This window comes from Clupea harengus, unplaced genomic scaffold (assembly GCF_900700415.2).
Source record: "Clupea harengus unplaced genomic scaffold, Ch_v2.0.2, whole genome shotgun sequence".
Taxonomy (NCBI): Eukaryota; Metazoa; Chordata; class Actinopteri; order Clupeiformes; family Clupeidae; genus Clupea; species Clupea harengus.
Window position 1 is genome coordinate 1 of NW_024880468.1, and position 24,941 is coordinate 24,941.

The 24,941-nt window shown below is 45.7% G+C and overlaps 2 protein-coding genes and 1 long non-coding RNA gene across 3 annotated transcripts; all 3 read right to left on the bottom strand.

The window, feature by feature from the left end:
• Positions 1-126: 126 nt before the first annotated feature.
• LOC122132217 lies at positions 127-923 on the bottom strand. The gene is made up of 3 exons (XR_006152181.1): positions 800-923; positions 278-320; positions 127-163 (listed from the first exon to the last, which is right to left on the bottom strand). It is a non-coding gene; the product is annotated as an uncharacterized LOC122132217 (long non-coding RNA).
• A 5,123-nt stretch (positions 924-6,046) lies between these two features.
• Positions 6,047-12,890, bottom strand: lss (lanosterol synthase (2,3-oxidosqualene-lanosterol cyclase)). The gene is made up of 22 exons (XM_042707044.1): positions 12,625-12,890; positions 12,151-12,319; positions 11,754-11,892; positions 11,396-11,504; positions 11,109-11,230; positions 10,915-11,011; positions 10,665-10,800; positions 10,471-10,579; positions 10,256-10,374; positions 9,849-9,946; positions 9,703-9,730; positions 9,545-9,601; positions 9,233-9,304; positions 8,962-9,012; positions 8,664-8,813; positions 8,231-8,327; positions 8,026-8,131; positions 7,784-7,849; positions 7,604-7,684; positions 7,154-7,324; positions 6,931-7,009; positions 6,047-6,648 (listed from the first exon to the last, which is right to left on the bottom strand). The coding sequence occupies exons 1-22, from the start codon at positions 12,639-12,641 to the stop codon at positions 6,511-6,513; spliced, it is 2,211 nt and encodes a 736-aa protein (XP_042562978.1). The 5' UTR covers positions 12,642-12,890; the 3' UTR covers positions 6,047-6,510.
• A 124-nt stretch (positions 12,891-13,014) lies between these two features.
• Positions 13,015-24,931, bottom strand: LOC122132215 (minichromosome maintenance complex component 3 associated protein). The gene is made up of 28 exons (XM_042707043.1): positions 23,348-24,931; positions 23,000-23,247; positions 22,790-22,871; positions 22,533-22,653; positions 22,103-22,299; positions 21,602-21,741; positions 21,292-21,489; positions 20,759-21,027; positions 20,453-20,615; positions 20,176-20,333; positions 19,707-19,939; positions 19,109-19,389; positions 18,838-18,938; positions 18,621-18,752; positions 18,418-18,531; positions 17,929-18,081; positions 17,499-17,696; positions 17,248-17,316; positions 17,010-17,144; positions 16,743-16,899; positions 16,187-16,469; positions 15,940-16,037; positions 15,447-15,837; positions 14,827-15,093; positions 14,591-14,720; positions 14,149-14,337; positions 13,728-13,890; positions 13,015-13,562 (listed from the first exon to the last, which is right to left on the bottom strand). The coding sequence occupies exons 1-28, from the start codon at positions 24,921-24,923 to the stop codon at positions 13,392-13,394; spliced, it is 6,417 nt and encodes a 2,138-aa protein (XP_042562977.1). The 5' UTR covers positions 24,924-24,931; the 3' UTR covers positions 13,015-13,391.
• Positions 24,932-24,941: the final 10 nt, after the last annotated feature.

Below are 24,941 nucleotides of genomic sequence, written 5' to 3' on the forward strand. Positions count from 1 at the left end.
CAGAAGTGTATAGTGTGAGATCACCATTCACCTTCAGTTGTGGGTATATGTGTCTGATCATGGTGAGATTGAGTGCATTCAAAGCCTTGGGCCGGTTCAGTGTGACGACTCCTGCATTACCCACTCTCTCAGAGAGAACCTCAGCTCCAGCATGACTGGACATCTGGCAAGCAATAATAACATGGGACTTGAGTCAGTGCACAATTTGACATATCTGATGCAATGGCACTGGCTGGTCAAAGTGTGAGGGATCTCAATTTTTATAACGTGAACTTACCATATGACCTTGTATCCTTTGCAATCTGTAGATTGTCTTCAGTCTATACAGGGCAAGTAGTGCACAGAGAAGGTTACTTTTCATTCAAGTTCATAGTTCACAGCTCAGTTGATAAAGTAAGCATATGTATGTTACATATGTCTCATAAGTATTTATCTCACCAAATATACTTGCCAACAATGTATTTTTGTTACAGGACAGACTGACACACCTGTCGTTTCTTCCTCATTCCTTCACTATGGTAAGGACAATGTGGTACGGCTACGTACATTGTTAAATAGTCAACTACTTAACCACAGTCTCGCAGTAATACCCTGACAACAGCGGATAACATAGTAAGTCTTCTCTTAACATTTGTTTACAATGAAGTCATGATTTGAAAAGCTTTCAGACAAATTTGGGACCAATAGCTAACAGTTGCCTTGCGAGAGCTGGCCTTTACTTTGCATGCCAGCAGATGCAGCGTGACGTGTTTACCTAAATTACAAAATTGCAGATGATCATCATCTGCTGCACACTCACCTAAATGCTGATTTCAAAACTGTTAGTGACATTGTGGTACGTTGTGTTTCTTTTTCGAAGAGCCAACGTGAGTTTGCTATGCTCCCTTGTCTTCCGAGCAGTATCAAACTACTGATTGGTTGCGCTCACTTACGTGATGGGGGCGTATAGGGACGTAGGCACCATCGACAAGAAACCAATATGACGCTATACACTTCATCCCGCAACACTGCCACCCTACGTGCGTTAATGATATAGCAACAATCTAAATGCATCTACATTATTACAGTGCATGAAATGCCCTGTATTGTTATTCCTAGGCTTCTTATACTTCTTACAGTGCATGAAATGCCCTGCATTGTCATTCATAGGCTTCTTATAATTCTTCTTCTTATTCTTCTTCTTACAGACTTCTGCGCTTAATTCAGCTCAAACCGTTTAACGTAGAAACTTTCGAACTTTGTCGTCTTGTAAAGGACACTTATGCTATGTATTTTTCCTTTTTCTGAACTTTATACTTTTTAAGACAAGAAGAAAGAAAAACGAATAAAAATGTTCCCATTGACTTACATTGGGCCATTATGACATCATGATAGAGTCATTAAACTGGCTTGCACCTGTGCTTCACTGACACCTGCGCCAAGGTTCCAAGGCTCCTCTTCTCTCTGTCCCTCTCCATTCAACTGTATAACTAGGAATATTAAGAGACACCTTCCATACTCTACTTTTTTTTTCTCCATCTTTCTCTCTATCCCTCTCACTATACTTTCTCTCACACTCCATCTCTCTGCTTCATTTTCTCTCCTTCTTTCAATATTTTCCCTCTTCACTCTCTCTTTACTGTCTTGCAGAGCCACTCTTGTTCACTCTTCGTTCCTTTCTTTTTTCTTTCTTCCACTTTTCTTTCCTTTCTTCTTTCCTTCTTCCACTCTTCTTTCTTTTCTTCTTCTTTTCCTAACTTTTGCATTTCATGCACTGGTGTTTCCTTCAGGAAATGCATTTTCTAGTTACAGTGCATGAAATGCCCTGTATTGTTATTCCTAGGCTTCTTATACTTATTATTATTCTTTGTACCGAACTTCTGCGCTTAATTCAGCTTGAACCGCTTAACTTAGAAACTTAGTTAAAACTTTGGCGCGTAGGTCTTGTAAAGGACACTTATTTTTCATTTTTCTAAACTTTATACTTTTTAAAATATTAAAGAAAAACTAATACAAATTTTCCTATTGACTTACATTGGGCCATTACGACATCATAAAAGGGTCTTTAAACTGGCTTGCACCTGTGCTTCACTGACACCTGCGCCAAGGTTCCAAGGCTCCTCTTCTCTCTGTCCCTCTCCATTCAACTGTAACTAGGAACATTAAGAGACACCTTCCATTCTCTACTTTTTTTTTCTCTCCATCTTTCTCTCCATCTTTCTCTATCCCTCTCACTCTACTTTCTCTCACACTCCATCTCTCTGCTTCATTCCATTTTCTCTCCTTTTTTTTACTGTCTCTCTTTACTGTCTTTATCCAGAGCCACTCTTGTTCACTCTTCTTTCCTTTATTCTTTCTTTCTTCCACTCTTCTTTCCTTCTTCCACTCTTCTTTCCTTCTTTTACTCTTCTTTACTTTCTTCTTTCCTTCTTTCACTCTTCTTTCTTTTCTTCTTCCTTTCTTAACTTTTGCATTTCATGCACTGGTATTTCCTTCAGGAAATGCATTTTCTAGTATTAATCATATTATATATTACATATTATATTATATTATATATGGCAACGACAGTACAAGCGTTCTGATTGGCTGATGGGTAGTCATGCCAGCCGCGTATTGCCCTACTCGCTGGTCTAATAAGGATCCGTAATTCCCTCTGACGTCATCTTCAAAATGAGCGATATTGATAGACATTGCCCGGCATGACCTCACTCTCGGTTAGTAAGTAGTTATTATATTATATTACTTCATATACTTCTTGCATGCTGTGGGCCAAAGAAACTGACACATGATGACACAAGAAACATCAAATATGAAAATTCAGCAAATGTATTGGATCAGGTTTTATTGAATTCTGAATTAATTTGAAATTACACCAGCCTTGATACCAGTTGAGCATAATGCAATGACACACTTTTTGATGGTAAGCACAACCATAAAAGTTTTTTGTTTTCATAGATATTTTATGACTGCAAATGTGCAGAGTGAAGAGCAGTGCCTGGAACTTGTTTGGCGAGGCAGTCCTCGTGTTGACGCTCTAAGCTGAATCAGAGCTATTACTGCTGCAGTCGCTGCCACCAGAGTGCTGCGTGGGGACAGAGAGAGAGTGGAGAAGATCACATGAGTTAGCTATGGTCTTTTATGGAGCATTGATTGATGCAGGAAGAACAGTGACCAAAGTCTCATTCATTCTAAGGGGACTGCTTAGAGGGGATGCTTTACATTAATTATTACAAATATAGGCATTCTGAGCAAGACAAGTGTTTTGCAAACATTAAGATCTTACCTTTCCTTTTCCTTGCCTCTTCTTGCCATACTTGAACTTGCCATGTTTGCACTTGTGGCAACATTTACGGCGTTGGCCACGGTGGCGGCGGTGGCGGCGGGGTCGGCGGCGGCGTCCTCCGCATCCATCACTTTCACTCCCACTGGAGCTGCTGCTGCTGCTGCTGCTACCAGAGTTCTGGGAAGGAAAACACACAATGGTTCAGAATCTCAGATGAAATAACAGGCACACTCCTGTCCCCCATGCACTCTATTAAAAGCTGAGGGTCAATACTCAAATACATATTCAGATTCATATGATATTTAAATGAGAGAGCACACCTTGCCGTGACCATGACCGTGACCATGTCCATGACCATGTCCGTGACCATGTCCGTGACCGTGACCGTGACCGTGACCGTGCCCGTGCCCGTGTCCGTGCCCGTGATCCACATCGTGACCATGTCCGTGCCCATGTCCGTGACCGTGACCATGTCCATGTCCATGTCCATGTCCGTGTCCGTGTCCGTGTCCATGTCCGTGTCCATCTCCATGTCCGTGGCCATGTCCATCTCCCTGGCCTCCCTGGCAACCACTCTGCTGGACCACAGGCGGTTGACAACCAGACCCCTTAGGGTTATGGTCTTGAAACATACTTGTGTTCAGATCTGCAAAGATATAACAGGCAGGATTAATATAGGGACAAAGGAAACCCAGACACACCCTTTATAAACTGACCAGAGATCCCATCTAACCGGTCGGACTTGGCTGCAAGTAGTTTGAACAAGAAAACAATACAGTAATACAAATATTGAGGACATGGTGCATTGGCTAGCACACATTAAAGTCACATGAAACGAAAGCTTTGTTCTGCTGGATTTAGTCTATTATAACTACTGCACACAAGTTTGTGCTCATTCTGTGTAATACCTGAAAATATCCCAAGAATCTAATCAGGTTTACCCAGAACAAATAAGTCTGGTTATACCAGCTGAGTAAAGTTGCTGTGCAAAATCACAATGACTTATCTCTGTATTATGGCAAAATAATCAGACTAAAACAATTCTGTTCAAAGGAGCAAAGGCTGCAAAAAGGTGGATACTTACAAGATGCAGAAGTTTAGTTGTGTGTGTCATGCTGGAGGCAATGCCAGTTATAGGCACCACACCACACCACGCCTTCTCACCAGCCCCCTTGGGTCTTGTGCGTGTTGATAGGTGGATGTCATGTTTGGGAGTTTTCAGTGAAATATTCAGCAGTTACTTTGTGTGTATGCCGTTATGGTTGGAGGATGTGGCTTATTTGTTCAGTTATTGCACATTTCTTATTAACATTTTACTTTCAAATTGTTATTGTGATAGTATGTTTACAGGCATTAAAGCCTCACAATAAAGTACTGGTAGAGACAGTACTTCCTTGTCTTTTCCACAAATTCCCTGATCAGAAATATGATGGAAAGTAAAATTCAGACAAATATTGCATAGTACTATACTTCTACATTCAGTATCTTTGGTAATAAGCAGTCTAGTGTATCACATCGGTTCAGTACGTCTTCTTAACTTGAAGTGAACCCCATGACCTTTTGCTAAATGATTCATATCTTGGCTTCAAAAAAGAGATTAAGAGATTAAGGCTAGGAAGAAAAGAAAAACCTTCAGTACAAAAGTATAATCTGTGACACAGTCAAATGTTCAGTATACATTATCTGCAACTTACCTAAATATTTTCCTAAGGCCTGTATTTAAGAGTAAAGAGCTGTGTGGTAAAACAGTGTGCTGTCAGTTAAACACAATCTTGTTGGCACTCTCACTGAAGAACAACAAAGCATTGTCTGAGGAAGTGGAAAATTTTAAGAAAAACGAAAGACTTGCTCAATATCACTCATCATTGCCTCGCCTAGGGATGACTGACCCTAGTCTTTTCAGGTCTCTACTCTGATGCCCATCCATCAAGCCCTCCCTGCCTCATACACTTGTCACTTAGCCAAAATCAACATTCCATCTGCAACCACTCCTCACGTTACATTGGTCTTTCATTCTGTTGACTGCTTCAAATGGCCAGATAGGGGAATGTTCAGCAGGTTGTTCCTGGGTTAAACAGGAAAATGGATTATACAACAGTGTACAGTGTTTGCAAAGCAAAGCTCTGTATTGAAATCTCTCAAACCTCTTACTGTTCTTGCTCATCCAGGCATAATTTAGCTTGAATAGCTTTACTGATGAATCTTGACTGTGTTAATCTTTCAGTGTGAATGGGGCTTTGCATATTTGCATTACATGAACTTTACACTTTTTAAGATATCTAACACAACAATGTTGATCTTTCTCACATAAATTAATGGTGGAATCTTTGGGATCTTAACCTTCATCTCAGGTGAACTAAAACTCTCTCTTGGTTGTTCAGACATTGTTCGAGTCATTTAAAGCTATATTTATCCTGATCTTTCAGCAATATTGTAATAGAACAGAAATCATTTGAAATACTGTTAACTTTTATGGCTCTATAAAGAAACCGAATGATGTTTTACAGTGGCGTTCGAAGGAACCACTGACATAATTTAAAGAATTAACTGAAATGAGTTAATGATGTTATTCACTTGTTTCGTGTATATCTACTCAAATGATTCTTTGCACTAAAAAGTAACTTCTATGGAGCATAGCCTGTTCTTACTGCAAACGATTAGTTAATGGTTTTTCAGGAAATACATATTATATTTCATATTCAACGAAGCTTGATGGACAACATCAAATGCCAGTTATAATTAAAAATTAGTAAGCTTGTTTCAGAGATCAGGGGTGAGTGCTTTATAGCACACATGAAATTGGATCTGCCAAAAAAAAAAATCACAAATCGCACTGATATATGCATGACTATAAATCTATTTATTTCTTAGTTATCAGTTGTGTGTCTAGCGTTTAGCAAAGAAGGGAGCTTTTTATGATTAGGGGTGTGACAGAGGGTGGAGAGGGCTCAAGGACAAATAAACACCAAAGTCACACCATTTTCAATGTACAAAATTATTTTTTTATTTATTTAATTAATTTATTAATTAATTTATTTAATCACCCTTTAAACATTTTAAACACAAAATATGTCCAGGTGTGGAAGGCCTGGGTTTGCAGAGTAAGAAATTAGTTTTCATCTAAGACATCTTCAATAGTTTTGATACAGTTATGATACACTATTCCTTCAGTAGCAGCAAAAGGTTTGTTTTGAAGAGGAGCAGGAGGTGACATCACCAGGTCCCCCTGTATCCTCCTGGTGTGCTCCTCACAGCTTGACTTTCCCAGCGAGGGGGCTGGAGGGGTAGAGGCGTGAGAAGCGTCCCAGGGTCCACACTGGGAACACGTTCCTGTAGGACGTGTAGCTTATGGCACAGCTCTTGTTAAATACCCCGGAAATGTTCTCCTACAAAGGACAGGGGAGGGAGAACATAATAATTACAGGTGGTAAAAGGCCTTGTCACAGCTAAATCACATCAAGGACTGAACAAAATGCTCAATGACGGCAATGACAGAAAATACGTTATCTAACAAAACAGTTCCTAAGGTTACAGAATCAAATTATATTTATTTTGGCAGGTACTGCACAATAGTGTCCTATTACAAGTGGTTTCTTACATAGCTGTGTGAGGTCCAACACTCCAGTGACACCCATAGAAATAAAGTCTCTTGGGAAAGACAGACTAACCTGTGGCCAGTCTCCATTAGGCAGCTGCTTGTCCACGAGAACCTTAATTCCTCTCTCAATGGCTCGGACATCAGGGCAGCTGAAAGTACATGATGGCACAAACATTCGGAGAACAATAGGTTACAAAAAATGACCTGGCAGCAATCCAGAACCGCATTTCTCCACAATCTATCATCACCTACGCGCTGTCAACTGTCGCTGACACGCGGCTGTTTGGTGTTACCTGGCAGCCATCAGGCCCAGCAGGGCCCAGCAGGTGTTGTGGATCTGGGAGTTCTTGCTCTGCATGTAGCGCCGTTGCTCGCATGACTCAAAGTCCTCCCCCCAGCCCCCGTCCTCCATCTGATTGGCCAGCAGGAAGTCGCAGGCACCCAGCACCTCCGCACGCGCCGGCCTGTGAGTGGGGGGGGGGGGGGGGCAGAGAAGAGAGGGGGACCATGACCACCAGGAAATACAGGAGAGGGCTGCTCTGCTCTCATTCTCATGGTGTACATATTAAGGCGTAAGGAATGTGAATGTGAGAGTAATGACTTCAACACTCCCTGTGTGTATTCTTTTCCTGACTTCATATAATATATCATGACATTACACATTAGCACACATTAGGTAACACACTGAGGAACTGGATAGCTGGCTGGAATGGAAAGTTGCATCACAAGACATCTCAACCTACTTCTCCTGGAGGGTATGACCCATGCATGCAAACGCCTCCAGGCCAAACCAGACGCCATAAGTGAAACACACAGCCCAGGACCTGGGAGAGACGGAGAGAAAGAGAAACATGTCGTAATCGCCCCCGGATCATTGCCACATATTGCACATGAGGTGATGCTGGGTTGAAATGAGTTCATACCCTTCCCATGATCCATCAGGTCTCTGCACTCTCCTGCAATACTCCAGTCCTTCCTCCAGAGTAGACCTGAGTCAGCATGGCGTAGATCAGATGAGCAGAGGGTCAGAACTTTTACAGGGTAAATACAGTATAGAATAGCTAAGATACTATTACAGGGTAAATACAGTATAGAATTGCTAAGATACTATTACAGGGTAAATGCTGTAAAGAATAGATATTATTCAGGTGTCTGAGTGTTTCACCTGATCTCCTCTACTCTGTGCTCGGGGTAGGCAAGCTGGAAGTGTTTGAGAGCCTGCATCACAGCTGAGGTACACTCAACATATGTGTAGTCAATCATAATGTCACCTGCCAGATGAACAGAAATGAAGTTAATCCACGAAGGGAAAGGACAACAAACGATGTCTATCCTTCATCCTGTGACATATGACTGCAGTCATGACTTACCAAACACCTCAGAGGGATTCAGGAGCTCCAGTAACCTCCCTCCACGTTTGGTTTCATAGGTGGCAAACCCCCCATCAGAGTTCTTCATGCTGAGAAGCTACAACACACATATCGCCACAAACTTAGAGGCTGCAGAGCACTTTCATTAGAGCTGAAGGATCTGAGGAATATTTCTGCAGTGACCAATGACTTCATAATAATAATAACGCAGGTGCATACGGTGATGCCAAAACCCATGGAATTAGATCCAACACCCCTCTGATCAAACACAGTGAGCATTCTATCCCACTTCAATCATATAGATAAAAGGTGTAATCTAAAATGGCTGCTCTAAATAGGCTACACTGCATTGGGAAGCCTTAGAAGAAGCAAAGACAGCTCAGCGTTAAATGCAGTAGGGAGATGCGTGCGTCATGGCCTCTGCACAGCTCACCACATTGACAGCCTCAAAGAGTCTCTCCTTTGGGACTGTGCTGGTGATGAAGGGACACTGCTCCTGCAGCAGCATCACAGACTTCAGGCCCTCAGCAGTGCAATCGGCCACTATCCAGCCGCAGTCTCTGGTGCTGAAGGGGAAACCACCCTGCATCGGTCACGGACACGGACACGCAGACACCACACACACCACACAGAGAGAGAGAGAGAGTTTTTATATTTATCTTAACTGTAGTAAGAATGATTCTCAATTTAATCATTTCATGAAATTTTAACATCTTTTCTGAAATGTGTACCTTGTTCATTTGACGGTAGTACTTCTCATACTCGGGAGGGTTCTCTTTTATCTAAACAAAAAAAACAAGAGAGACAACTGTTGTTGTACACCGCCCTCTCTTATCAAGATAACCACATACTGACATCTCCACGTCACAAAAACATTTTTTGTTCCAGAAGAGGACTGAGAGACATGGTGGAATGCACAACAGAGATGCACCAGCATGGTGTCCTGGTATGCTGGGCGGACACACAGGCTGGGGCTTTATCAGTTCAACACATCGCCCACACCTGAGTGAGGTCGAGGAACTCATGGGCACGGCTGAGAGTTCCAGTGCACTTGGGGTTGTCCTGCGCCCCGGCCTGCATAGGGGAATAAAAGGGAAGGGACACAAAGAATGTTAGGGTGAGGCTAAAACATCCAGTCAGCATTCATCGATTTCTTTAAGCATTTCCATTAAAGCAATGATTACTGTTTCAATGCAAACAGTTATTCAAGAAAGAACAGTGAAATTAAAGAAATACTTGAAGCCAAAACTTATACAGACATTTAAGTAATTACATCACAAAGTTAACCGTTAGCACTTTTATTTCATACATCACCTCCAGATATGCTTGAACAGCAAAGGCAGTGTCCCACAACTGAGAGCCGTTGGTCCCCTAAGATATCAATTATGTTATTGTGAGTTTTTCATATGATGACGATAGGCCAAAGCCTTGCTGAAACGATAGAATTATAGATGTATTTGGTTTTAGCTCACCTGCATCTTCATTCCATCAAGACCAATCCTACAACAAGAAAAACACAAAACAGAATTTTCACTCACGATTTTACACCCATAAAAATGCACTGGGTTTTTGCACTATTGGTGTTATAACAAATCGACTGGGTAGGAGCATGACTGACCAAAGATAGTCTGCAATCCTGGACACGTGCTCCTGGAAGACAGGGGAGGTTGGCCCTTCCACATACCACCGTACCAACATGTTGATGGTTTTGGAGATCTGAAGATAAAGAAAAAAAGGATAAGGAAACACTTTTTTTATCTCAAGAGATTTATCTCAAGTTGATTTGTCATTTAATGACAACATGAATGTTACAAGGAACATCATTCAAAAGGAACCACTTAAAACACAACCTCAAAATAGTCGAAAGTGATCCTGAGGTGAAAGCCTACTTAAGGAAGTGAGTCATTTGGGTTACATGAGTTGATTACTCAATATTAATCTGACTGGGAATTTCTCCTGACTCAGACTCATGCTGTCAGTCCTGCCTCCCTGCATGCGTGGGTGGGTGGATGGGTCTTTACTCACAGGGCCAATACTGATACACTTTGTGAAGCGATCGTCGGCCTGAATGTGGTCGTAGAGCTCCTCCACTGCCTTCTTTCTCAGAAAGGTGCTGTGGTGGGCCTCATACACGTTCATTACCACTGTAAAATAGCATTTTTTATGTGTATTTACACACTGGGCTTGCAAGACCGAAGGCTGATCAATATTTGCTGTATTGGCACAGAAGAAATACTAACAGTATGCCATTGTGAGTAGGGTACTGTGAGGAGTGTACATGTCACAGGCTGCAACATTGCTCCTCTGTGCCGGCCAGTCAATGGTGGAGTAGTCCTGAACGTACAGCTCCTGGGAGAGACACAGAGAAGGGGGTCAGGAGAGGCTAGTAGTTGGTTCTGTGCTGCCCCCTATTGGTGAAGAAGAATCAGTGCACCTGTCTGAGGCTGAGAACTAAGGGATCCTCTTTAGCAGAAAGTCTGACAGCGTAGCAGTAACTCATGGGCAGGTACACTTGTCGGCAGTGACACCATAAGGTGGAGGGGTGTGCTGGCATCCATGTAGGGAACAGCCTAAGGGAACAGAGAATGGAGTACCGAAACCAGTGAAACTCAGAAAACATCTAAACAATGACACAAATAGGAATGCTGGTCATTCTTTACATTGGTGGAGACTGGAAGGCTTACCACATCTCTGGCAGAAGAGTGTTCATGCCTTCCCAACTGTATACATTCAAAATGGCCAGCCAGAATTTACCCCATGAAGGGATTCCCACTGCACCACCTGTGAGACAGAGCATTATGAGAGAGTTGTCTACAGCTTTTGTCAGTGTGAGGAGCAACATCAATAAGCCCTGTCCATGAATGTAAGGAGTTCAGACCTTTACTGTGCAGGTTGCTTCTTGCCCGAACCATATCTGGGTCATCAGGATCAACCCCCAGAATCCTCAGAGAAGTGTAGCTTAGGGCTGTCCCAAACACAGTTGCCTTGTCTTCAATATGTCTATCAGAAAATGAACAGTTGTTCCAGTGTTCCATATTACAGTGTTATGTATAAACACATGCAGACATGCACTAATCTATGCAGCAGTACAGCTGGATAGTCTTACGGAGATAATGTGATGAACTGGTCTAATGAAATGAAATTGCCCAGACAAGTGGTACTCACAGGCCCCATCCTCCATCAGGAAGCTGCACTGAGCGCAGGTAGCGCACCATCTCTTTCTTCCAGGCATCGGGGAGGGGGATGGAGGCCACGTGACATGTGATCAGCAGGCCTAGTAACAACAGTAATACGCATGCAGAGTTAATATGCAGTGAAACAAAAGTGTGTGGATGCTGGTGTTGTAATTATGAAGAACTGATTTAAAAAAAAAAAAAAAAAACTTAATTAACAACAAATAATTTGGAGCAATAGGCTAATGACATCCACATAATATTCCAAATGCACAAACACAACACAAAATCCCTTGATAGTGAATACATGTAAGATGATAGAGTATGGTGTGAGAGGTGTTGGTATTCACCAGGCAGAAGGAAGAGAGGTCCACCGTAGTCCCCAGCCCAATGGCCATCCTCAGCCTGCAGGTGGCTGTAGAACTCCATACCTTTCACAGCTGCCTCCACAGCAGATTGGGCAGCAGGGAAGTCAGGGATGAACTTGCCCTAGAGTAAGTGGGTATGATGTGTAAAGGTTAAATTAAAGGGGTAAAAATAAATGTAAATAAGACAATTACTTAGACTTATTGTTGGTTTGATGAAGTTATCCTCTCACAAAGTTGAAAGCCATGATGTTTTGCACACTATTTCTGCATATTTCCAAGATAGGGTAGACATTTATATTTCGAGATTTATATTGGTTTGAAAATGTGATCATGATTATATCTCAATGGAAATATTGTGAAATTCTGCGTCAACATCTACCGTGTCTAGTCCGAGTGAGTACGCCTCCAGCACGCTCAGGTCCCTCTCCGCGGACTCTTCATCCTCCAGGAACTTCCAGCATTGCCTGCCCTCTACATTACTCAGTCGCCAACGGGTGAGATCTGTGGCGGGGTCTGTCTTATAGGGACCTCCTCGTCTCCGTAGACACCTGATTTGGTCGGATACAATGTGCAAATCGAAAATCAATGCTAGGCCTGCTTTACTTGCAGGTGACTTGCAACATTCTTTCCCAACAAAGATTAAACAAGGCTATGAGGGAATACAACGCACAGAGTATAATTAGTGACATTTTCATGTAAACTCAGTGAATTAGGAAGGCATTATTTCGGTAGGATATAAGTGCCAGTGCCTCTTAAATTGAGCATGGTATTACCCCTCATATTAAAATAGCTGCCGAAGTTACTCCAGAAACAAAAGTAGCTTACATGTCTCCTAAAACAACTTTTTACTTACGTTCCTTCCGTCATCATTCGGCTGTAAGTATTTGAGAGGCCCGCATTTTAGAGTGAGATAGGGGGGCTCAAATTTCAGCTGATCGTTGAGTCACGCCCTAGACCGTAATGCTGTATGTATATGTAGTCTAATTCGTAAGGCATCTTCACAGTTGGCAGACACAGAAACTCTTTATGGACTACGACTCCCACAGCTCAACGCGATACCTTCCGAACAGGTTTCAGCATGGAGAGACATGACCAGAGGAGCTAGTATCCAATCAGAATGCGACTAGGCGGAGTAAGGGGCGGGGTATGGGTATCCCCACCATACAACGCAAATCATAAACAAGATTGAGAAGAAAAAAAAAATTCAAGCTACTCAACATGTTAATAAACAGCCACACAGTACAAAAATTACACTTTTATTTACTTCTTAAATACAAAATACAAAACACAAATACACAAACCAACACATTGAAAGTAATTTGACAATTATCTGAATATTAATAAAGTAAACCAAATATGCTTAAAATATCACTCCACCACCAACTAGGAGCTTCTAATCTCCCATACTCTCTTGATGATGAAAACAATATCTGCTAAAAACAAAAATATGCCTAACAATAAAATACAATGCAGTTCTGTATTGGTTAAATTGACAAAACAAAAAAAAAACACAACTGAATAACAGCGTCTGAAACAGAATAAAGCACATTCAATGCTTTTGAAGGTTTTCTAAGCAATTTCTAAGGCATCATTTGTGGACAGTGAAGGGAAAGAGTTAATTCAGTCCTCCACTATATCCAGCAGGCTACTGAGGGTAAGTCCAAGTACAAGCTCCTCCTGTCGACTGGCTGCGATTGTTCGGTTCAGATCCTGAATACGCTGGGCAATGGATAGAGGAGCATTCCTGAGCCGGTCACCGCCAGACTTCTCCAAATCATCAGTGTCAGTTGCCTACAAACACAAAACACAAAACTCAATCATTCACGGTCAACTGTTCCAACAGTTCAACATCAACAGCACAGATGACATGGAACAAACAACTAATTTGCCTGTAAAAGCAGACAGAAGGTGCCATTGGTGTCTATGGAGCAGAAGGTCCTGCTGCTTGAGGCGAACCTGTGTGAGTGAAGCATCCTGAGCCAAGGCGGCAGCAGCAGGGGGTTTCCTAGTGTGGGTCATGAGGTCCGGCAGCATCAGCAGTGAGGAGGGGATGTAGAGGGGGAGGGAGGGGGTGTCCAGAGAGTCTCCGTCCAGCCAACGCCGTAGCTGCTCCTCAAACCTAGTGGGTCAAGACAATAAATCAGTCATTATCTGCTGGTCTCTGTCTGCATCCATCCAATACCTGCACTGCAAGCTGATGACAAAAGCAGTGGACAGTTGCCTCCATTACCTGACCAAATCAATGAATCACTCATTTCTCATTGACAACATTTATTTTTAACATTTGTAATATGTCATCATTTCAATCACTTATTTGTATTCCAACTACCATTTCTATTGTGCATATGTGAAATAGGCTGCAGGGGCCGAGTCTGACCTCTGGCTGTGGGCTTTCTCCTGCTCGATGCCAGAGAGCAGACGATGGGGCAGCATCTCCCGGGCGGAGGGCGTCTGGGTGACGTCCAGCTCAGAGGGTGCCTCATCTACCTCCATCACACTCTGGAACAAACGCTGTCTCAGTGCATGGATGGGTGGGGTGAAACTTGGTCTGGAGTCGGCTTTGGACCTGGAGGACAAACATATTAATTCATTAATTAATTTATTCCCACACGTCTATTCTAATGCATTTACAAAATTGTTAGAGATTCTCATTCAAAACGGTGCAAATTGAATAAGTCCTTCTGTTCCTTCAGAATTCAATCTGAAACATTTAGCACCCAGTTAAAGTCCCAAATTAGATTCTACCATTCAAAATTCATTTCAGAGACAAGGGCTGTTTTAAATCAAAGCCGCTTCTCCAAAAAGCTCTGCTGTCTTACTGGTGTAACTCCTGCTGCTTCTCCTGATGTGTGCGTTTCACAGCTGCCTCCCAGCTGGATGGAGGCACAAAGTCACGCAAGCCCTCCTTCCGGAAGTACACCAGGATCTGTCCATCTTCAGTCACGGCATCTGTGGAATACGAGAAATGTCACCATGGAAGTTCCATCTTCCCTACCATCTTCCCTACCATCTCCCTACCACCATTTTTTTTTTGCATCTCCCATTCTTCTCTCACCTTCCGACACAGGGCATTCTGGGGGCCGCCAGTCCTTCAGCCGGTGATCTATGCAGAGAGCTATGATCTCATCCCAGGGCATGTGGTGGAAGGAGGGGCCTGCTTTCAAATCCTCGTCCTGGTCCTCGTCCTGGTCCTGTGGCCTCTGGGAGCGCACCCTCACCAGGAGGTTCTCCAGCCGGGACATGAGCAGGGGCTGGCTGTGGCGGGAGGAGGGGATCTGAGAAACGTACTGGAATATGGAGGCACACAGGCACGGCCAGGAGGCTGGAGAGCAGACACAAGAGGAAGACACAGATGTTTTTTCTTCAATTATATCTCCTCATTTACACGCTGAATGAACCCATCTGATCGTCTGTTTACAGTGATTCACACGAGAATATAACTACTGCCTATGATTTATGTGATTTATGATTGATGCAATGTATATTAAAAAGCAGATTTTCTACCTCTTCTTCAATCATTCCCTCAAAGAATATGAACTAACATAATATTTGAAAAAATGCATTCAAATACTTTTCATCACCACATGACCCCGGAGATAAATAAGTAAATCAACTAATGACCTTAGCATGATCACATCCACACCCTGACACCCACACCTACAGATCCAAGCTCACCAGTCACTGGGGGCAGGTCCCACTCAGGCAGCTGCAGGCTGAGGATGGCCCTCTTCAGCCAGGTCAGATGCAGCGGGGAGTTCCAGTCCAGATGGGGCAGCAGGTCTCTGGTCTCCGGCAGCGAGAACTCGGCGGGGGGCCAGGACATGTTGGACAGCTGCTCGGAGGACACCAGGCCAGCCAGGAAGAGCAGCACGCTGTTGTAGAGCTGAATGACGGGAGCTGGGTCCTGGCAGGGCAGCCCGGCCTGCATCCGGTCCTGCTTGTCCCGGTAGAGCCTGGAGCTGAACTCACGGCACAGGCCCGCCTCCACAAACTCCACCAGCGTCTGAGAGGTGAGCAGGGAGGCCGCTGGGGAGTGGGCAACCAGCCACTTCACCGCCTGGCTAACCTGGTATACCGAACACAAGGATTACTACCAGGAGCACTTGGTCAAATGGATGAAAGGGGAGAACTAAATGTTTTCACTGAACTACAACACGAGTAGACATACCTGCTCAGTTCCCTGCATGTCATTGGTGGTGTCTGGGATGCGAATGAACGTATACTCTGAAATGAGTCCATCATCCACTAATGCCTTCAGCATGAGATCTAGACACAGTGAGGAAAAGAGAGGAGCCGTGTAAGGCACTAAAGCTGTAAGTGTAAGACTATGACTTCTGCTATGACAACAGTTACTACCACTAATGATTCAAATTGTTAAGTGTTGCAGGCAGAGGGTGTTGCACCGGCTCTCGTACCTTCCTTGAGCTTCTGGTCGCTTACGCCCTCGCCCAGGTGCCCGGGCACCACCACAGCCAGGGGCATGGGGACGTGCCAGCTGCTGGCCTGCTGGACCTGCCTGAGCTGGAGCAAGGCTGAGAGCAGGGACACGTCCTCGTCCTCGTCATCCTCTTCCTCCTGCCCCAGACGCCCAGAGCCCGGGCTGGAGGGCAGCAGCATCAGGAGAGCGTTGGTGCCCAGCAGCTCCTTGCCTTCCTCCAACTGAGCCTGAGCCTCCTCGCCCAGCGGCCCGCGGCTCACCTGATCAACAGACACCAGTCATCACGCAGCAGAGCCAACCCATCATAGTCAGTCAGTAACATAAAAGTAATCAATTAGGCTTAAAAGACCTTGGAGCTCTGAGGGAATGTGTTGTCTGTGTGGGGGTCTGTGAGTAAGGGTTCATTTTGGAAATGAACTTTCATTGTTTTATTTCCACACTTAAATGCCCCACCTAAATTTTCTTCCAGTTCCTTAAAACATAAATCTATTTGGATAATGACGGCTTTTAACGAGACGATCAGCCTACGCTACCTTAATGCAGACGTGTACTTTGTGTGTCCTCTGGTCCAGCTCCCGGAGGCCGTTACTGATGGTGAGCGTCTGCAGTGCTCCAGCAGGGGGCATGTCACTGCTCTCCACCCTCTCCTCTCCCCCACTGAACTTAGCCTCCAGCCAGTCAGTCAGAATGCTGAGTGCCAGAGCAGGGGAAAGAGGAGAAATGAGAGTTGGACCTTTGACAGACGTATTCGTGCCTATTCTTGACCCCGACATTAAGTCTGTTTGCTGTTCCCTTCATACCTGTTTGTGACGCTGGCGTTGCTCTCGTGACTGCTGGGCAGCATTAGCATAGCCTTCCAGAAAATTCTGTCCGGTGGGTTTGGGATACTCTCAGCCACCAGCGTGGGCAAGTCAAGAGGAGTCCAGACACATTCACTTAAAAAAATTAAGCAAAAGAACAAACAAAAAAAAAACAGTATAATTTAGTGTAAAGACAATGTAGAGTACAATGCTGTCTACTGTATTGTTCAATCCTTACCTGAGGAGCTGACGGTAGAAGAAGTTCACCCTCATCTGGTGGAGTGCCTCCTTCCTAAATTTCAGCAGCCTGCAAGAAAACAAAGAAATGACCATCTATTCCAAACACATACTCAGCTCTGTCCCTACACAGAGAGCAACACCAACATCTGGCTGCACTCCAAAAATCACCGTTCCCTATAATAATTGTAAATCACTTCCTGGGAAAACACTGTCATTAAGCGTCAAAGTTAAGTTGATAGATACGAGTACCTAATGCAGGACACTGCCATGTTTCCGGCATTGCCCAGGTTGACGAGCCCTTTGGCGAGGCTGTCCAGAGAGGGACTGTGCGGGGCGCTGGGGGCCAGGGCGCTCAGCTTGAAGCGGGGGTCCACACAACAAGGGGCTGCTGGGAAGCCTCGCATCTGTCTCTTCAGCTGCCGGCGCACAGCCACCACATCACGCCACCTAGAGGCCACACACACACACACACACACACAGCCATTATGACACTGCTAGGAAGAATAAGGGACAAATGGAGTTGAAAATGCAGTTAACGGTGTCCTCCACAGATATTTTCAGGGGCAGGGTGTGAGGTTAAAAAGTCACCCTCATTACTGTCTGAGGTGTACATGTGTGCAAACCTGCTGACTAATATCCTATAACCACAAACAAGAGCAAAGAGGTGGCCGCGACTCACTTCTTAATGAACTTGCGGATGCGCTGCAGCTCATCATCCAGGATCTCCTGAGCCAGCTGCTTGAGCTCCAGCACCAGTGTCTCCTCCACCAGGCTGTCACACACGGCCTGGGAGCTGCGAGCCACGCATGCCGCCTTTTCCTCCAGAGCCAACCTAACAGAAAGCAGCACAACACAACCTTTACAACATACCATACGATGCAATACATAACAATAATGCCTATCTTTCTCAGCAACAATTCTTTAAAGTGGCATCACCCTAGACTGGAGCTGCAAGCCTATATCTCTGGGCTAACTGCGAATATTTGTGTTGAACATGGTACATCATTTCCATTCCACCGCCTCTATAAATCAGTCCTGATAAACCAAAAGAGTTTCTATTATCGCGTCATGAAGACGCATCTTTAAAAAATGTGCAGCTGAAACAGCCAGCCAGTCCTTTTTAAAAGACTACAACCAGTGTTCAAATGACTGGCAAACGTGCGCTTACTGGATCTCTGAAGCGGCCGTCTCCTTGATGCACTCCACCACGACCTCCTCACTGATCTCATGGCAGAGGTCACCGCTGAAGACGTCGAGCAAAGCCTCGCGCTCCTGCTTCCGTCTGGTGGAGAGAGCCAGAGATGGGAGGTCAGAGCACTTCAATGGGTACAGCAGAACTCAAAATGGGTTAAGGATGGATAAGAGTCCCACCTGGCCTCCTCCAGCATGTGTTTCTCCGCTGCGATGCGCTCCTTCTCAGCGAGGATCTCGGACGCAGAGACGTCTCTCAGCATCTCGTGCACCACCTCGCTCACCATCGCCTCCAACTGGACACCGCTCACACTGGAAGCACAAAACCACCGTGACGTAACTGAGCTCGAGGTCACAGATCCAGAGTCTGAGAGGCCTGTTTGGCAGTCAGTCTTACCTGAGGGCTGTGGAGATGTACTCTGCCCCGGCGTTGGCCACCCCTGCCACCTCAGCCACCAGCACCTCCTCCACCACGGACTCCACCTCTGCCATGATGTCCTAACAGGCAAAAGATTACATCGTCAGAAGCAATTTTACTAAATGTTTCTGAAGTCCTACAGAACACTGCAGCGGGATACACAAAGATATTTCATGCCTATTCAATGACAGCCTGTTGACGATGACTTAACATGGGTTTACATATAATCATGGGTCCTATGGCAGCTCACCTGATCTGAGTAGATGACCTCTGGCTTGGGGGGTGGTGATGGAGGCTTGTCGGGCTGCGGCTGCTCTATGGGCTGGAAGAGGTTCTGGAGCTCCGGAGCAGGGACCGGCAGGGCTGCTGGTTGGGTCTGCTGCTCCGACCCGTCAGCATCATCAGGCTGGGTTGGTTCCACCGCAGTCTGAGGCTCAGCCAGCAGCCGGGGCTCCACCTGCAGCCTGGGCTTCAGCAGTGGCCTGGGCTCGGACTCCAGCGCAGGCTTCTGCTCCTGCTTGAAGGGCACACCTACAACGACAGACAAAGGAGTGGGGTGAGTGGGGCACCGACAGGCCATCACTCCACTGTCCATGCGATTCCAAATGAGAAGCTATTACTGTTGAAGCCAATCAAGCCAATCAAATACACCGCTCCCTATTCTGAAATGAGCCACTTTGTTTGTTTCCCATTAACAGAACTAGGACTGTCATATTTTTAGAGCGCACACAAAGACACACAGCTACAGGGCCGTAAGGAAAAATTAGCTGAATTTGGAGAAAAAAAAAAATGTATTGCAAATATTATCGAGGAGATGTAGGACCAGCGATGATCAGTCATGCTCTCACCTCCTAAAACTCGACCTCCAGAGGGCGCTGGTTCGGTCGCCAGTATGTCGCCCCTGTATTTGTGCTGGGAGTCGAAGCTGCAGACGGGTATGTGCTGGGGCGGGTTGGGCAGGGGCCCACCATTCACCACCTGACCAATAAGCACCGTCCGCTTATTCTCGATGGCCAGCGATTTCCGTTGAGGGAGCGACAGGTCCGGCTCCTGAAAGGTCGTGCGGCTGAGCTCCACCATGCTGGAACATCCCAATGCACAAGATTAAGAACACCACATTCCCATCACAATGTGTACAAGACACTTTTGTGACTAAAAACATATTCTAGATGGCTGATTATACAACATCAGCGCGCAGTTCATCATTTCTCAAAGTAAATCATGCAAACAAGCGTCATAATGAAATCAAAGTACAAAAGTGAAAAACAACAGGGTTCTTCAGATTTGATGTGTGTGAGGACAGGACTATTGACTAACTTTTCGTTGATCGCGAGGCCGTAGTTCTGGACGAAGTCTGAAGCCTCAGCCGTGTTACGGAACATTAGCATTCTGACCAGGTTCTCGATGGGGAAAGCGGTGGGCCTCTGGCCACTGGTGTAGGCCTGGTTGAGAGCTCTCAAAGCCTCTACTCTGACCTATACACGCACAGACAACAAAGGTAACAACTCTGAAAATCAAAGATTAAGACCTGATAGCAATTTGAGAAGAGCTATAATCTAACAGCATCGCACAGTAATTAGAACCATTTTCATACCTGACTGAAGTATCTGTGTAATAGGCAGCTTGCCAAGTATGAGGCACCCTTCACCAGCTTGAAGAACCTAACAAAGTTATTGCTGTTGAGAGCTGCGAAGGCCTGCACCGCAAACTTCACCTCGGGAGAATTCCGCACCTCCTCACGAAACTGCTGAACCTCTCTGCATTGGGAGACAAAAAATAACACAACCCATCAACGGAAAGATACACATGGCCTTTTACAAGCAGAAGGCTGGGTGCTAAATACACGAGATGACAGGCGATAACTAAGACGACAGAGAAACCAGCAGGCTGATAGACTGACCGGAGCATGTCCCCATCATTCATCTTGAGCAGGACGTTGTACTGGCGGAACTCAGCCTCGTTGGGGCAGTAGACCTCACGGGTGTCCAGGTCCTGGTACATCTCCTTCAGGCTCTGCAGGCACTTGGTCATGTTCTCGTTGTTGATCTTGGCGTCGAAGGACATCATGGGCTCCTGGCAGAGGTGGTGGCCGCAGTGGATGTGGAAGCGTGTGCACTTCTCAATCAGGGACACCGTGCTGGGGTCACACAGGTGCTGCTGGGTGATGTCCTGAAGAGGTGGCAAAGAACAATGAGTACATCTCATATTTTATAACCGTCTCACATTTAACTAGATCACTGATACTAATAACTATAAATATAATAATGGCAATAACCTGAAGGGCCATTTTAGGAAGCAAAGCATGTTTCCTTTAGTTCCTTTATTCCAAAATGTGTATTTTGAGCTGCCCTAACTTTTACCATTCAATAGCCAATTCATGTTACATATTTCATTTGCTGATATTCAGTTGTGATGGCTTCAAATTTCACCAACCTTTCGAATTCCTCTGGTTCGATTCCACAAGAAGTCATACCAGTCGCCATAGTTGCCTTCTCCCTGGTCCATGATCTGTGTGACCAGGTAGTCCATGGTCATGCTTAGACAAGGAAGTGCCCGCAGCTCATGGGGGAGGGGCTCTTCCTGGTCGGCCGACGATCTGCTATACTCTTTGATGGATGCACAGTGGTCCACCTGATAGACAGCATAGACACGTCCTTAGCAGTCAAACAGTCAGTACACATAGGCTGGTAGAATGTTGAGAAACCGTTCCATTGAGTCTGACTAGTGTGTGGATGGAACCCACCTTCTCAGTTTCGGGTACCACCTCGAAGGAGCTGAGCTGGTTGCGCGTCTCCCTCATGTAGCGCTCTTTCTCAGGACACATGTCAGGACACGTCCCCACAAACACCTTGGACATATCCAGATCTGTCCTCTTGGGCCGACCTGCCAAAGTAAAAAAAACAATCTATATGATGCCTGACCTCCATATGCCAACACAAACTAACCTAAGTGAACAAAGGACTTGACAACAACATATTAATGAACTACTTAAGGCATTTAGAAATGCTGTCTTAAGAGCCACAATTTGTTCATAATGTCCTTACACATCTCAGAAGAGAACCTCTGGCCCTTTATGACTATAGATTTCCACATCAGGGAAAAGGCAGTAATAGGTGTGACATAACATCAGCAACTTATTATGAATATGCCTGACCAGATCAGTGGCATATGCCAATCAGGTGATCAGTATCTGATCTTGTATCTGATTGTGTGACGATATACTTGCAATCCCAGGAGTGGGTACCTTGTCGGAGGATCTTGTCCCTCTGCTCGAGGAGGCGGTATTTCTCCTCTGCCGTCTCTGCCAACTGACCAATCAGGTGCAAGAGTGAGGACGGCAGGCTGCTCACTGAGCGCTCAGAACTCTCGGAAGTGGACTCCTGCTGTGGGTCATTCTCAAACTGCAGAGCCTTGGCTATCGCAGACTTCTTTAGTGGAGACCTGAGAAATAGATCACAAAGTAAAAAACACACAACAAAGTCACTTCCAATGGCTCTGCAACAGCTTTAAGTCGCATATGATGAAATATTTCACTATACAGTCCAATAGAAAAATAATAGGTAGAATCTAATGAAAGACCCAAATGGACAGAATGCAAATCCAAACAGAGACAGATGCCATGACATGACAGATATGATTCCGTAAGAGAAAACAAGGGAAACACATTTGCTCACCCTTTGCTTTGTTGAGGCCTTCGGAGAGGCGAGGCCTGAAAACCTTTTAGCCCGTCCTCCTCCACTGTGTCACTTCCAGGGTCCTCTCCCTCAAAGGACCCTGCACCCTTCTCTGCTGGACCTTTTGAGACCAGAAACGACAGCAATAAACCGAATGTGCTTTGTGCAAAGCAAATCATTTTAAAGACCACAATGCAGAGGGAGTCTGCCTTAAATGTTGAGTTTTACAGCCAAGTTAACAGCTTTGTGTGACTCACTTTGCTTCTTCCGCTGCCAGAATAGGCTAATTTCATTTCCATGCAACATCTTGCCCCTTTTCTTCGCTTTTGCTGCTGATGCCTGGCAAGACAGTACAGACATATAAGAACAAGATACCATAAAAGCAGTGACATCACACACTAGTGTAGTATGACCCTAGTATGAGGATTTTATAGTATGTAAACAAAACATATGTATTCATGACTCACGTGATCCTGGAAGTGCACAATGGCTAAATTCTTCTGAGTTCTGCAGAACACTCTACGCACTTTCCCAAAACGGTTGAAATGCTTTTCAATGACATCTTTCCTGTTGAGGTTGGGAGGGACGCCCTTGCACTGGAGGGCTGTCAGGTCCGTGGGAGAGAGACCCCCTAAGCTGTCTGAGCTCTCCTGCCGTTGGCGGCGCTTTCCGGGTTTGGGGGTCTGAGCCTCAGGCTCCGGATCTTCAAGTGTGCCTTAAAAAGACAAGATCAGGACATTTCATTTGTAATACAAATCAAATTGAGGATACCGGAGAGCAAGAAAAGATGTGCAAGTCATGGTTAACCCACTCACCCATTTCATCTGCCTTTTCAAGAACTTCCCGAGTTGGAGCTTGGGATCTGGGAGGAGGAGCTGATGTGTGTGCAGCTGGGGCTGGGGGATCGGGCCTCTGAGTTTGTCCCCACTCTGGGGATTGACCGTCCTCCTTTGGAGGTTGCCTCTTGACAGGATTAACGGACGACTTCAGGACACCACGCATGGCATTCCCAAAGAGCCCTTGCGCTGGTCCACGGCCCCGCAGAAGGGGCCGTTTTGACGGCTGCCTTGGAGCGGCTGCTGCACCTTGGTCATCCACCTCCACCTTGGCTGTCTTTCCCTGAGCAGCAGTGGGGTCATCTGGCTCCTCCTTCCGTTTCGTTCCTTTTCCGAAGTTGCCAAACGCACTTTCCCCGGAGTGTTCCTCGGTGCCACGGCTCACCTCTGAGCCTGCTGTCGCCTCAGGCTTCACCTGGGGGGCTCCGAAAGCCAATTGTCTGGATCCGGCCCCGCCAAAGGGAAACTTTTCTAACTCGGCCTGTGGCTGAAGAACTTTAGCAGAGAAGGTGAAGGAAGACGGGCTGCTGGGGACAGCTGTCGACTGGGTCACGCTGGTGCTGCTGCTCAATGGCACAGCAGGCCGAGAGAAGGTGAACTGCAGGCTGCTGGCAGAGCTGCTGCTGGTGGGGAGCATCTCCCTCTGAGGGGCCCCGGCAGCTGGGACAGAGATTGACGGCGCTGCGGCTGGCTGGGAAAAATTAAAGCCCAGCCCTCCTGTCTGGACACCTGAAAGAGAGAATCCAGTGCTAGCTGGTCCACTGCTGTCCATGCTGGTAGGAACAGACTTAGATGCCCCAAAGGGTTCAGATGAAGTTTGAGTGTTAGCGGGTTCTGGGCTTGCACTGAAGATGGGCTTGAAGACAGCCTCACTGGGTGGTTTGAAGCTGAATTCAGACATGCCAAAGCCACTATTTTGGGCAACATTCTGGACATTCAATGAAGGAGTGGGTGTTGTTGTGGGTTGTGAGAAGCCAGACTGCTGGCTAAAGGATGGCTTGGTGCCAAAGCTCATGGGTTGGGCTCCACCAGACGCCCCAGAGGAGCCTGTCGCTCCCTGCGAGATCCCTGATTGAGTGCCAAACCCAGAGGTCTGCTGACCAAATCCACTTGTCTGTCCAAACGCAGGGGTCTGTCCAAACGCAGATGTTTGTCCAAACATCAAACTCTGACTCTGACTCTGTCCAGTTGACTGTGCATAAGATGGTGGAGCGCCAAACCCTGTAGTGGTTTGTCCCAGAGGAGACTGTCCAAAGGCTGGAGTCTGTGCAGCGCTCTGAACCAGACCTCCACCCTGACCAAATGGAGTCTGACCAAACGCTGAAGTCTGTCCAAACACAGAGGCTTGTCCAGAGGTCTGTCCAAACACAGAGGCTGACGGCTGAGTAAATGCAGATGACTGGCCGAATGTTGACGTCTGTCCAAAGCTAACATTCTGTGGGGGGTTAATTGTGCCCTGCGGTGTAAAAGACTGAAAAATACCTCCGCCACGATTGGCATTATTTGGGGCCTGAAAGGCACCCTGTTGGCCAGCAAAAAAATTAGATGGATTCATTGTCAGAATAGGACAAGG

Coding starts and splice junctions, on each gene's coding strand:
- lss (XM_042707044.1), bottom strand. Junction 11,231..11,395: donor CCTGATGGAGGATGGGGCCT/GTGAGTACCACT, acceptor ATTTTCTGATAG/ACATATTGAAGACAAGGCAA. Junction 9,602..9,702: donor TTGATGGAATGAAGATGCAG/GTGAGCTAAAAC, acceptor TTGATATCTTAG/GGGACCAACGGCTCTCAGTT.
- LOC122132215 (XM_042707043.1), bottom strand. CDS start 24,923: ATGAATCCATCTAATTTTTTTGCTGGCCAACAGGGTGCCTTTCAGGCC. Junction 19,390..19,706: donor TGGAGGTCGAGTTTTAGGAG/GTGAGAGCATGA, acceptor CTGTCGTTGTAG/GTGTGCCCTTCAAGCAGGAG. Junction 14,338..14,590: donor AAGCAGCAGGAGTTACACCA/GTAAGACAGCAG, acceptor TTTGTCCTCCAG/GTCCAAAGCCGACTCCAGAC.